This window comes from Trichosurus vulpecula, chromosome 2 (genome assembly GCF_011100635.1).
Source record: "Trichosurus vulpecula isolate mTriVul1 chromosome 2, mTriVul1.pri, whole genome shotgun sequence".
Classification (NCBI taxonomy): Eukaryota; Metazoa; Chordata; class Mammalia; order Diprotodontia; family Phalangeridae; genus Trichosurus; species Trichosurus vulpecula.
In genome coordinates, this window is record NC_050574.1 from 346946937 (window position 1) to 346961155 (window position 14219).

Here is a 14219-nt window from a genome sequence, read left to right on the forward strand (position 1 = left end):
GCTTTCCCAGAGTGCCAGCAGCTTTCTGGGTGCTGGCTGTGGGTGGATCTTACACCCCCACAGAAGCTGCTAGCCGGATTGTGGAAACAGCTGTCTCACCTCTGTTTCTGTTCCTGAGCACACTTACCTTCTGACCATTCCTAAAACCAAACCATACGACATGAGTTAGTTATTGTTTAGTCGTTTTCAGTCATGTCTGACTCTTCGTGACTCCATCTTCTTTGCAAAGATCCTGGGCGGGTTTGCCATTTCCTTCTCCAGCTCATTTTAAAGATGAAGAAACTGAAGCAAACAGGGGTAAGTGACTTGCCCAGGGTCACACAGCTGGGAAGTGTCTGAGGCCAGATCTGAACACAGGTCTTTCTGAGTCCAGGTCTGGTGCTCTATGCACTGTGCCATCTAGCTGCCCCTGACAGGAGAGTACTCCTTATTAATTTTCCTAGGTGCAATAGCCCCTTCTATTCACCTTGCGGTTTTTGCACTTCACATCTGATTACATCTTCTGCTCTCTCCAGCTCTTTTCTACTTACTTTCCTACTGGTCTTCTTGATATTCCAGGAGAAGATTTCTCGGTTGCGATGGGACCTGATGATGAAGACAAAGGAACGCACGAAGAAACTCCAGCAAATGAATGAGTTATGTGTTGAAAAGCAGCAGCTCGAAGGCCGTTTGAATACACTACAATCTCAGCAGGTACGCTTCTGCCCTGGTCTTGCTTGGCATTGTGTTGGCATCTGTGAGGAGAATCAAATGGGGCTGATGAGTCTGTTGGTGACTGTCAAATGCAGGTACATTCTTCCTTCTCTTTGATATTCTCTCTTCCTTGAGTTTTTGATCATACTACTGCTTTCCATGGATGTTTTCCAATGCTCTGTCTTGGGCACTCTTTTTTCTCTATACCTTCTCTCTCAGTGAACTCAGAATCTCCATAGATCCAAGGATCACCTCTAGGCATATGAATCTAAGATCTATAGATCTATCCATAATCTCTCACTTAAACTCCCGTGCAAAATTACCAACTGCCTATTAGACTTCTCCAACTGGATATCTCATAAAGAGCTCCAACTTATTAAGTCCAAAATGGAACTCATTATCCTTCCCTCCAAAACCAGCCTTCTTCCTAACTTTGCTATTTCTGTCCATGGCACCACCATCCTTCCTGTCATGGAGGTGACCAGGTCTATATTATACATGTAGTTTATCTCTAGTAGGAGGAGCTGGGACTATTGGGATTTTTTTTCTTTTATTCCTTAGCATCTAACACAGTATCTTATATGACACAAAGTAGGCAATTAATAAATGTTTGTTGGGTGACTGCATTCTGCTGTAAGAAGTTGGCAACTTGGGTGTCATGACTGTGAATTGTTGAAAATTGAAGACCACCTGTTTAAGACAAGGTCCCTGTCTTCAGGGAGTTTACAGTCTATTTGGAGGTGGGGAACAATACATAAATATGTTGAGTCAAATAGCAATACAAGAGCTCCTTGAGAGCAAAGACTGGTTTTTTTTGCCTTTCTTTGTATCCCCAGGGCTTAGCACAATGCCTCACACATAGTAAGGGTTTACTAAATGCTTGCTGACTGACAGTTCACTCTCGCAATATAAGAAGATTGATTAACTGCAAATGAGGAAGTAGAGATCATCATGGCTGGCTTGAATGATCTGGGAGCCTTTGCGGAAGAGGAATAATTCAAGTTGGAACTTAGAGGATGAGAATTTGGATGGGGGGAGGGAAGGAGCAAGTGCTTTTAGGGAAGTGGCAATGGGTAAGGTAAAGGTGAACTGGCAGGTGAAAAAAAAACCCACTGTAGTACCAGTTATGTTAAGTGACAAGTATGAGGACAGCTTGTGGGGAGGCTTACAGTTTAGACTTTTGTCTTCTAGGCAGTAGGGAGCTAATGAAAAGGTGGGTCATGCTAAACAAGCAGTATTTTAGAAGGATTAGCCTCTAGTTCGGTACCTTGGATGGAGTGGAAGCTCAGTAAATATTTATTGGCTGAAGGTAATTAGTCTGGGAAGTTGGTAGGATAGATTAGAAAGGTGGCTTTCCCTGAAGACAAGATGAGCTCAGAGGCTACTACAATAGCTGATGTGTCCAGTGAAAAGGACTAGAAGGAGATGTTTACGGTTGAACTGAAATGGCCATACTTTCTCTGATAAATGAAACCTAAAGTCCTTTTCTTTCTGTGAAGAAAAATGTCAGATTAAGGATCAGATTTCAAATGGAGGATCATTAGGACGCTGTGACTGTCCTATGGTGGGAGAGTGGGGTTGGGATAGTGCCAGAGGTGGTGATCTAAGAGGAATCCAAAGTGACTCCAAGGTGTCAGGCTGGGGGAGTACCATTGTCAGATATTAGAGAGTGGGGAAAGTATCATTGTTGAGAAAGAGGGCCATCAGGGCAAATCAACAAGCATTTTTAAAGTGCTTATTATTTGCCAAGCACTCTGCTAAGGATTAAAAAAAAATCCCTGTTTTCAAGGGGCTTATATTCTTTTGGGGAAGACAAAAGGTAAATAAGTAGGTACATACAAGAAACAGACAGCATACACGGAAGGAAATCTCAGGAAGGAAAGTCACTGGCAGCTGAGTGTGCAGGTGGGGTGAGGATTGGAAAGAGCCTCCTGCAGAATATGAGATTTGAGCTTAGACTTAAAGAAGGCAGGGAAATTGAGAGGAAGAGAATCCTAGGTGTGGGGGAAAGCCAGTAGAGTATTAAGAGAGTACACCCCAAATTTTAGTGACCTGGGTACATGATTTTTAAAAAGTTTGGAACATCCCTCATCTCGATAATTATCCAAAATTTCCGCCTCGGGACATTGTGTTATTGTCACTTTTTATATACACAATATCTCTTCGTTTGCCTTTGTGTTTATGTGACTCCTTAACTAGGGATGATATTGTTGTTGAGTCAGTTGTATCCGATTCTTTGTGACCCCATTTGGGTTTTGTTTTTTTTTGGGAAGCATACTGAAGTGGTTAGCCATTTTCTTCTCCAGCTCATTTTACAAATGAGAAACTGAGGCCCAGAGGGTTAAGTGACTCCTCCAGAGCCATATAGCTAGTAAGTGTGGATTTGAATTCATGAAGATGAGCTTTCCCTGATTCCAAGCCCAGTACTCTATCTACCGCTCCACCTAGCAGCCCCCCTGTATTATGCACTGAGGCACAAATTTCACCAAAGACATAGCGACATCAGAAAGAATTAAAGTAGCTGGCAAAGAGAACCTTCTAGATAGGCTTATGAAGGTGTTAAAACTTGCCTTTGGTATTTTCCTATGACTCTTTTTGCAGCCCCACTTCCTGTCCCAATAGCTCCTTCTGTCCAACTCCATAGATATGTTATGTCCTTATATATGCCTCTGGCTGTCACTAGAGTCTCCCATATGTGGTGACCCACTTAAGACTACCTTGGACAGTGCCCCAAGCTCCAAAATGACCACTGCAGTGTATCTCCACTCCCCCCCTCCCCCGTGCCCAATTCTCATAGGGCAGGTGATTCTGGTTTGAGGTTGGAATAAAACAGCTTATTAAGTTAATTTGCACCAATGTGTGAGTGGTTGAGAGCTAGCTTAATTTATTAAGTCTTACATGTAAACATTTACATTTTGAAAGTGTGGCTAACTAATCTGAAGGAAGGTCTCTCATTCAACAACACCACCACCACCAGCTAGTATTTATATTGCACTTTAAGGTTTACAAAGCACCTTAAAGATAATACTTTATCCTTACAACAACGCTGGGAGGAGATAGATGCTGTTATTATCCCAAGGCGGACATAAGCTCATACAACTAATAAGTGTTTGAGGCCACATTTTGAACTCAGGCATTCCTGACTCCTAGAGGTCCATTGCTTTATCCATTCTACTGCACGGCTGCGTGGTAGTTTCAAGAGATTTTTCCTGTAGACCCCTCAATTTGAGAGAGCAATTGACCACCAACTCTGCCTCTATTTCTCTGTCAGGCAGGCTCTTCTGTCAGGTGGTAGAAAGAAGAAACATTTTCATTTTCCAAATGAGAATAAATCAGACGCTCAAAGCAAAAATGTTGGAGGGGTTTTCATTTATTTTTTCTTTTCCCAACAGGGTAATGCGTTCCAGGGCCCTCGGAAAGCAGACGTTGTGGCCAGGGAGAAGGTCACTGAGCTGATCCAGATCCAGGCTGAAAAGATCCTAGCGCTGAAGGAAGAAATTGCTATCTTGCGCAGGAAAGGCGGTCTTATCCTCCCACCAATTAATAGTGCCCGCTAAATGCTAATGCACCCTATTAGTTGCTGTTTTCCTATCTATCCTGTCCGATTTTTGTCTCACACATCACTAAAATTTGCTTTTCTCCCACCTGATGATATCTGCAGGGGAAAATGTACACACACACACACACACACACACACACACACACACACACACACACACAAACGTACACACACACACACCCCTCTGCATAAAAGGGGGTCAGGCTTGTTTGTTCAGCTTAATCACATACTATCTGTAAGCAAGTCCTTGAAAGAGTTAGTGGCTTGGGTTCCAGCTTGAGAGTCTCCCACACAGATTGAGCAGCTAAATAGGTCATTCTGGGGAAAAGCCCCCAAACGACGGACCTTTAAAAGTTAAATAAGCCAAGAGGAATGGCAATGTCTGCTCCCTCTCCCTGATCTCATCCCAGAAGATAGATGTGAACATTTCATAAATAGGGCTTTCTGATTCTTCACATGTTCAGAAAAGAAGCTTTAAGAAACACTTGGAAAAGATGTGGACTCATTGTCCTGAAGGGTTTTATAAATGACCAAACTGAAGGTTAGAGAGAAGACTAAACATTTATTTAGAAGTTACAGTGTTTGTTTTTACAGAGCTATGCTGCCACAGATTATTGAATCTGGAAGGTTTGTTAATGCTTATAAAGTACTGTACACATTTTAGTCTGTTCTCCTGGTCATACCATGAAAAAATCACTTCCTGTTGTACCAAATTCAGCCGATCTGTTGAGTTGGGTTTTCTTTTTCCCCCAGTATGTGCTGCGATCAACCGTGTTCAGCTCTCATGAAGGATGTGCCTAAGATGTGTTTTCCTTTCCTTCTCTCCTAATGGGCTCTCAGCACCATCCCAGGCAGTTGCGGAAGTTGGAAATAAAAGGTTACTTCTGTACCCAGTCCGTATGTGTCAGATGACAATCTCTCCTGCTTGTTGTTTCTCAAACTGTGGCTTTATATTTTCAACCTGGTACACCTCACTGGATGGGATTCCATACGTCTCCCCAGTATGTTAAGGAACATATACATTTATTTACAAGTGCATAAATATATAAATATGGCTGTAATAGAAAAATAAATACCCATTTTTCTCTGTCTCTTTTTAAAACAATATAGTCTTTTCAGGGAAGTGGCTTCAGCCTAAATTGTGGGAGGTGGAGTCTCAAAAGACACATGTATTGGTGGACTGGGTGAGAGTCTCTTTCCAGGGTCCTGTCCTAAATAGGTGCCTGGGGGGTGGTGAGGACACCATTCTCTTCCTCTCACTTGCAAAGAGTGAGGGCTATCCACATCTTCCACTGGTACAAGGCCCAGGCAGCAAGGTGGCCCTAGGGTGAGAGAAGGATGGAAAATTAAAGTCCAGGCATCAAAAAGAATCAAAGTGTAGCCTGATAAATTATCCCACCCGTTAGTAATAGGAGACAATCTGGCCCTGAAAGGTCAGATTTGCCTGTAACATAAATCTTAAACATCTTCCCAGATGATCTACCCCCTTCAGCTGTCTCACACATGTAGAGAAAGGGCCATTACTTTCTGGGCCATACCTAAGTATTTCTATGGCAGGACTATATTCCTGAATCCCAGGGGCAAAGGCTTTTTTTAAAAAAACAATTTGGAAGAAACCCTAAAAACATTTTGAAAGCTTCTAGCCCCAGAAAGCTCTTTCTCTCCCATGCTGTCCACATCTCCATGATTATTCCATTTTACATTCATACCTCCAGGCCAAAGGGATCTTATCTTAAGCCAACTCCAGATAATCTCCCAAAAAGTTCCAGAGGACTCGTGATGGACAATTACCCATCTCTTGACTGAGAGGTGATGGACTTAAGACGCAGAACTAGACATACATTTTTGGACATGGCCAATGTAAAAATTTGTTTTGCTTGACTATGCCTATTTGTTGAAATGTTTTTTTCCCCAATGGGAAGGGATAAGGAGGGAGAGAAAATAAGTGCTTGTTAACAGAAAAATAAAGTAAAATTTAAAAAATAATCTCCAAGCTGGTAAGGCCCACATCCTACACATTGCCCAGAAAGCATGCTATGTTGTCCAATAAGATAGTGACTGGCAATATTCCCCACGGCCCCAACTTCTACCAATTCCTATGGAAGACTGGCCCAAAGAAAACAGAAATAGGAATGGCTTTAAATAACTTGGAGAAAAGGCAGCACTAAGTGTTATTAGTATGTTATTTGTAAGACTTTGGCTCCTGTTTCACTGATTAATGTAAACCTTATTCCTTAATTAAGAAACAAGACACAACAGGGCAATGTATTTCTGGGTGATTACAGGCTGCCTCATGTGAGAAAAGGCAACACGAATTTGATAATGACCCTGAAACTCACAGTCCAGCACAGCTTACTACTTTGCTGTCATGGAACATTTCTATTCTTACTGGCCAGCATGGCCCAATGCCTGCAATATTGCAAAATGATCTACCTGGAACTCTCCCTCTGCAGATCATGCCAGGGCTATCGCCATCAAAGAAACATGCCAGAGTCTTCCTCTTAGTCTAAAAGCTCTGGGGAATGCCCCACCATATCCTGGCTTTTAAGGATAGACCCTTACTCTGCCACGGACCTGGATGAAATGGAGAGTCCCACAGTCCTTCCCGCCGAGGGCTTTCAGATGCATTCCTTATCCCTGACTGGCGGATGGCAGCAGGTTGTTCTTGAAGATGGCAGCAATCATCATGGGACTGAAGCAGCTGGTGCGTAGAGTCATCTGGGAGTGCGTACAGGAAGGTGTTCTCTTCAGGACTGGAGTCAGGTTCCCTATAAGGCAAGAGAACAAGTGGGAAAGTGAGGCAAGGTATGGATTTTCAGCCTCAGCACGACCCTCTTATTCCTTCCCCGTTTGTGGGCAGGCTTTCCTTTCATTCCTCAAGCATTTATTAAATGCCTATTCTTTTGTGGGGACTATGCATTACAGGTATAACACTGACAAAAGCAAAAAACAAACCCAGCTTCTGCCCTCAATGAGCTTATGTTCATTCTATGAGGTCAAGACCTTGGAAGGTTAGATTGTATATCTGTGTTTGTTTATGTATCAGTTATCAAGGGAAAACCTGTATGAGAAGAGTGGATTGTGCACTTATTCATAACTCATATACCACATCAGCATGCAAACTATTAAATTCCAATTTGGTCATGCTGGGTTCATGTAGTTATAGTAACATGAGGGCTCTCTATACACCATATGGGAGGGTGCATGAGTAGGACTGAGCTACCAAAGGACATACAGGTTAAAAGAAATATATGTACATGGATGCATCTGCCCTACCAGGCAAGAGAAGGGTTTTAGGAAGCTATTACAAGCTAGGTAACCCAGCCAACCTATGTCCCAGAGTGACAGAAGTTATTCTGGCCTCCAAAAATGGCTGTTCTGAAGACTTGGGAAGCTTTGAAATGCTCTGAGTAAACCAAGAACTTCTTGGCTTCCATCACCTAGGTCTTGGGGAGCCAGTGAGTTGGCAGGGGGAGGTTACCTGATTGCTTGATGACTTTTCTGAACATGTCCATTCCCGAGGATTTTCCCCTGCAGCAAGCTGTTGTTATGATCCTGCTGTTAAGAGATGAGAGAGATGACAAAAGAGTCTTAGAGAGTCTGGGATTTTTTGCCTCATTACCATGATCTAGCCTTATGAGGAAGACAGTCTGGATTGGGAATGTGAGCAAAACCCATCTGAGGCCAGTCAGGGTGGATGAGGAGTTTGGCAGCCCCAATTATACTTGGTCGGTCTAGAATGCACCCTAATCACCACAAACACACACAAGTTCAGTGGGTATGAGTTACCTGCTGAAGCTCTCCTGGACTGTATTCTTGGGTTTTCACACCTGGATAGCCCAGGCCAGCTGAGGGACAGGCACCATTAACATGTAACCCACTGGCATAGGGTTGTCCGTTGATGTAGGGCTGCCCATTGGCTCGTGGGGCAGAGATCCCTCTCAGAGGCACCATCGTGTATTGGCAAGAGGAGGAAAGCAATGCCGTGCTAGGGAAACCCAGGTCAGCAGTTTGCTCTGGAAGAGAAGAGAAAGAGACACATACTCAGGCTGGGGCAAGTATGGGACACTTTGGGGGCCTCCTACATAAACTTTGTACTGAGTCTTCCAGTGGTGGAAGTGCTGGCCACAATGACAGCAACGAAGTGGGTTGGGAGCTGGCATTTCTCCCAGAGATACAAACGGAGAGGGGGAGTTTCCCATTTCCTCTCGGGCAAGCCTCAGAAATTTCTCCCACCTTCCTCACTCCTTTCTTTAGGATGTCAGGGAAGACAAGGTGAGGCAGCCTGGGGTCAGGGAGATAACAGGCTTGCCCTGTGTTGTCTATTGTAGTTCACATACATGAATTATAAGAGGGCTGACCAAAGGTAACGGTTGAATAGGCAAAACAGAAGCAGGAACTGACTTAGAAAGAAAAAGGCAGCTGGTGGAGTCAAAACAGGGGGTAGAGATAGCAGCTTGAGCCAAGAGAAATAAGGCAAAGACAAAAGCTTGGCCCCGTGGACTGCTGGGAGAATACATCAGCTTGACATGATCAGATCAGCTTAATGAATAGGGTGGGTCAATCACTCAATTATTTATTAAGCACCTATTATACAATCACACGTTAAGCATTTATTAAGCACATACTGTGTATGTGTCAGACACTGCTAAGGACAATGGAAACAAAGAGAAGCAAAAATATGAACATTGTCCTCAAGCAGCTGCCATTCTAACGGGGCTGGGGTCTCAGTCATCTTTGCCTTCCCGTGAAGTCTCTGGGGGACCCTGGAATAGAGGCGCACAAAGGCCCAATGCACTCCCAGTAGCCTACACAGCACTGCCCATACTGGGGCCCTCACTATGGGCTGGGCAGCTCTTTTCTCCAAGTCCCTCTCACTTCCTAGCTTAGCAAAGGTTGCCCCCATCTCGCCCACAGCAATCACTCACTTTGCTTAGACCATGCTCTCCATAAACAGAAAGGTATGAAGGCCACGATGATAAGGACGATTGAGCCCAAGACCACACCCACGATTAGGTAGGGCAGGTCACTGGAGCGTGCCACCATAGCCCCGGGACCCCCGGGACGCTCTCCTGGATCTGGTGGCAGTATCGGTGGTGGGGCCAGAGTAGGGGGCAGAAGTCGGCCTGGTTGACCAGAAGGCTTACGTGCTGCAGAGAGATTAAAACAAAAAAAAAAATTCAATGATTGTTTTGGGGTATTTACTCAGGATCAGTCAGAGTGTTCCGTGGGTGGGGATGTAGATTAACAGGGATCAGATTCCTATGGCTTGGTCACAGGGCTGTGCTGGAGCCAGCTCATACCAGCTCCTGGGAGTTTGAACATTCACACCATGGAAAATGGTCAATACTACAAATCAGGGCTTGATTTGCTGTTTTGTTGGCTTACTACACTTAAGAAAGTGGTGGAGAAAATGTTAATAATGCAAATTAAATTTAGTGTGTCCTAAGCATATTTTTCCCCCTTGAAAGCCGGTTGTTAAACATTTACCAGCAAACCAACAGTCCCAACACTCCTTCTTAAGAATGTGCCCAAACTTTGTGTGCAATGTGAATGGCTGAATAGAAATTTCAGTATTATGGAAATTTGAACCTTGTGTTTCAGATTGGGATCTCAGGTTTTTTGAGCCCAGCAATTCAAAAATGATATACTGGGGACTATGCTGGGTTAGCCCAGCAACTGACTAGTGATGAGCATTCAACTGGTGAGGCCAGGCTGGAAGTGACAGTCCTTGGGCCATCCCCACCAGTCAGAGGAGAATAATAAAAGCCACAAAAGAACTGGGCAGGGGAGAATTTATACCCCTCCCCCACCACGATTCTCTATGGGCACAAGAGAACTGGGGAATCTTCAGTGAATACCCAGGCCACCGATTTCACAGTTCACTAAGAAGGTAATGTGGGTGAAACTGGGGCACATCAGCGAAACCCTGAGGTCAAACAGTGATTGGGAAACACTGCTTTGTGGAATGACAAGCTTCTAATTCCTAGCCCTGGGTCACACTATTAGTTAAAGCTGGAGCAGGCTGGAGAACAGCTCAAGGAGGGTAAATCCTGGACTCAGTGATGGGATGACAGGGGTTTCCTGGCTTGCATTTCTACACTCACTACTAGCTCCTGATTCCCTCTGCAGGTGTTATTTATGTGCTTTGTCTCACTTTCTCCATCTGTAAAATAGAGATAATGAAACCTTTCCTGGGATGTGAAAACTAATAACTCTTGGCTTGGCATCTGTAAGCTCAAAACCACTGTCCCACTCCCGGGAGTTATTATTCTCAGCAGTTCCTAACACAGACCGCACGACGTATTCCAAAGTTCACCTATAAGTCAGTCATCTGGTACTCAGAATGCATTTTCCCATAGAAACAATGATACGTGATATTCAGGTTCCCAAGCCAGTCCGCCAAGTTATTTGACCCTTAGTGGCTTAGGATTAATAGCTGCATTTAAACTACACTGTTTGCATGGAAAAAATGCATTCCAAGTTCTAACTTGGGAAGTTAAGAACACATCCTTCCCTCCTCCATACAGATCTGGGGCTCCCTGGAAGCAAAGACAGAGGAGCTGGGGAAAATTGGCCAAGGCTCAACATGGAGAAGATACCTCTACAGGTCAAATCACTAATTCCTCTGGTATCCTGAATTGGGGAGGGAGGGAACAAGCCTGTGTCCATTAAGTGCCCATTAAGTGCCAGACACTGTGCTAATAATTATCATCTTGGCTGATCCTCACCACAACCTTGGCATGTAGGTGCCCATTTTACAGTTGAGGAAACTGAGGCAGACAAGTTAAGTGACTCACCCAGAGTCTCACAGCTATTAAAAGTCTGAGGCTGGATTTGAATTCACCCCACCAAGCTGCCTCAACTTACAATTACGGCATGACATATCGATTGATTTTTCTCTGCAAATGACATCATGCATGCAAAGCACTTTGTAATCCCCAAAGCCCTACTGAAATGTGTTGTTGTTGTTCAGTCGTGTCCATGGACCCTGTGGACCACAGTATGCCAATAACGTCCAAGGGGTTTTCTTGGCAAAGGTACTGGAGTGGTTTGCCATTTCCTTCACCAGCGCCTTACTTAAATCCAATTCACAGGCAAGTCACCTCATGATGTCACTGGTTCTCTTTGAAAATGAAGGATGAATAGCAATAAGGCAAACAGATGTTAAGTGACTTGCCCAGGGTCACACATTTGAACTCGAGTCTTCCTGTCTCCAGGCCCAGTGCTCTATCCACTGAGCCACCTAGCCGCTTACTGAAATGCAAGCGCTGGGAATGATGAGATAGTGAGGTGAAGGGCTGGAGTTAAGTACCTTTGGTTTCACAGATCATGACGTTGCTGAACTCGCTCTCGCCACCCTCGTTGAAGCACTGCATCTTAATGTCATATGAGGTCTCCGGCTGCAGATGGCTGATGGAGTGCCAGTAGCGGTCCCCTGGAAAGAAAATACGCTCCACAGCTACTAGGCAAGCCACAGCCTTTCATGGGCTTCAGGTGCTACCTAAACAGCTAACTCGCAGTTTCTACATATTCCCATGTGACAATGTGCTAGTCGGCGTGCTAGACAACATGCTAGACATGATGCCTATGCTAAACAGCATGGACATCCATGGCAGGGCCTGTATACCGCTGCTGCTTCACGCAATGAAACCACAGACAGGAATCACTAAACTGGGGAGAGCATTGCTCTCCTAAGACCATAGCTTTAGATCTAGAAGAAACCCATACATGACATCCCATCTAACACTCTTATTTTATGGGTGAGGAAACTGAGGCCCAGAGGGATTAATAGACTTGCCTAAGACATGTGACAGAAATGGGATTTGAACTTGGGCCCTCAGGCTCTAAATCCAGTGATCTTTCCACTTTCCCCTGTTCCATGCTGCCTCTTCCTCATGGAAGCAGCCCAGACTCAGGCTCTACATGACCCCAGGCTCTGGCAGTGTGATGATACCAGTGACCATAGTTACCACAGGGGTCTTTTCCTGGCTTGCATTTCTGCTTTCACTACCAGCTCCTGATTCCCTCTGAAAGTATTATTTATGTGCTTTGTCTCACTTTTTTATCCCACGGTTACCATAAAAACCTAAATCTAAGAGGCTCATCAGTGCAAGCTGAACATTTTATATGCTCCTCATTTGTATGTCTTAGGGAGAAATCTGACCACCAATCACCTGGTGTGGTCTTACCTTCTACTACATCCTTCTTGTAGTCACTGTCATTGTCGCTGTCCGTGGGACGATAGTAGATGTAAAAGCCATGGATTGGGGTGTTGTTGTTGCTGGCTGATTTGTACTACAAGGAAAAGAGGAGAAACCGGTTACCAATGGGACGGAGAGTCAATCAGAGCAAACTCCCTGCTATTCTGGAAACTTCCCTTCACGTGAGGCTGAGTGCCATCACTTTACATGGTAAAGCTTTGTAAAGTTTTCCCCACCATATTATTTATTCCTCTAGGGTACAGTTCAAAACTATGTGCTTCTTGAAAGCACTACATCCTTCTTAAGAAATGCTGCAGAAATTTCATAGTGTTCCCAGAGATGATTCCTTACTTCTTTTTTTCACGTCAGCCTAGAGGGGTGCGTGTGAGTGTGCGTGTATGTGTATGTGTGTGTGATTGACCAAAGAAGTGGGGATGCCACTCTCAATATTGTTTGCCTTCTGAATAGTAATCTCCATGTATCATGGGGACATAGTGACTTTGGTTACTCTTGGATGTCTATCAGACAAGTTTTTCAAGATACACTCCATTTTACATCCTATTATGTGGGGATCCCAAATTTCGCCTTTCTCCTTAGATGTGCCAATTCTCAATCCCAGCTAGGGTGGAATACAAGAATTTAGGATTAGCCTGAGAAACAGGAAAAGTAGCCTTTTTGGAAACTGCTTCTGGCAGAAGATTAGAAATTAAAAACCCACCTCACATACGGAGCAGCAAAAAGCTACTTAAGGAGCAGCACGAGGCTGAGCCCTAAGTTGGGAAGGGAAGGAGTAACTTTTTCCAGTGGTTTAAATATACTTAAAACAACTTCTGCCCCCTAAATGAAAATCAGGTTCATTTTTATGAAATAATAGAGCCAAGCTCCTGCTTACCACCCATTTCAGCATGATGGTGGTGTCATTGACAGCATCAGTGAAGGTGATATAGGGCCCTGTAACAGGCCTCTCATACACACGGTTACTATATCCTGATACCACGTAGGGTCGGGAAGCAGCGCTGGGCTCACTCTCTCCTAGGATGTTCAGTGCACGGACACGAAACTTGTAGGAGGTGCCTGGTGGAAGAAAGAAACTCACTGGAGCAAGAGTCTAGGGACCATGTAATTCCTCCCCGTCTCCCCCGTCAGAATCCAAAACGCAGAAGATACCTTTTAGTTGGCTTTTCCCCGAGGTTTTCTAACTCATAAATCTGTGAGGCACCAACTGACTGTTCCCTGGAATTCTAAGAAAACCTCCAGGCAATGAGGAAACTACTGTATCGAAAAGCATTTGTTAAGCACCGACCATATACCAGGTACCGTACTAGGTAATGGGGATATAAATAAAAAAAATGAAATAATCCCCACTCTCAGGTAGCTTATGTTTTAGTAGGGGAAGGCCACAAAGACATATATATGTGTATATATACATGTACATATGTACATAACTATATATAATATAATGCATATTATATACGTATACATACACACACACACACACACACACACACACACACACACACATATATATATATATATATATATATATATATATATATATATATATATATGTATAAATACATACAGAACAAATACAACATGAATTAGTAAAGGCAAATTCAAAGTAGTTTGGGAAAGAGGACATTAGCAGTTGATGGTTCAGGAAAGACCTTGCAGAAGGTGGTAGTTGATTTGCATCTTGAAGGAAGAGAGGGATTCTCTGAACTGGAAGTGAAGAGGAAGTGAATTCTAAGCATGAGGGGCCA

At 44.0% G+C, this 14219-nt stretch overlaps 2 protein-coding genes across 4 annotated transcripts in view; one reads left to right on the plus strand and one right to left on the minus strand.

The window, feature by feature from the left end:
* Positions 1–5148, plus strand: part of CFAP44 (cilia and flagella associated protein 44) — a 148936-nt gene extending 143788 nt beyond the window's left edge. The window contains exons 32-33 of the mRNA XM_036746343.1: positions 559–693; positions 4086–5148. Coding sequence (XP_036602238.1) covers positions 559–693; positions 4086–4250 — 300 coding nt within the window. The 3' untranslated portion in view covers positions 4251–5148. The remainder of the gene's footprint in view (positions 1–558; positions 694–4085) is intronic.
* Positions 5125–14219, minus strand: part of BOC (BOC cell adhesion associated, oncogene regulated) — a 52368-nt gene continuing 43273 nt past the window's right edge. For 2 of the 3 annotated variants that reach the window (XM_036746345.1, XM_036746344.1), the window contains exons 11-18: positions 13349–13530; positions 12445–12550; positions 11568–11690; positions 9181–9402; positions 8042–8268; positions 7734–7810; positions 6827–7020; positions 5125–5574 (exon numbers count right to left, since the gene is read on the minus strand). In XM_036746345.1, coding sequence (XP_036602240.1) covers positions 5387–5574; positions 6827–7020; positions 7734–7810; positions 8042–8268; positions 9181–9402; positions 11568–11690; positions 12445–12550; positions 13349–13530 — 1319 coding nt within the window. In that variant the 3' untranslated portion in view covers positions 5125–5386. The remainder of the gene's footprint in view (positions 5575–6826; positions 7021–7733; positions 7811–8041; positions 8269–9180; positions 9403–11567; positions 11691–12444; positions 12551–13348; positions 13531–14219) is intronic. The other variant, XM_036746346.1, reaches the window with a different exon arrangement.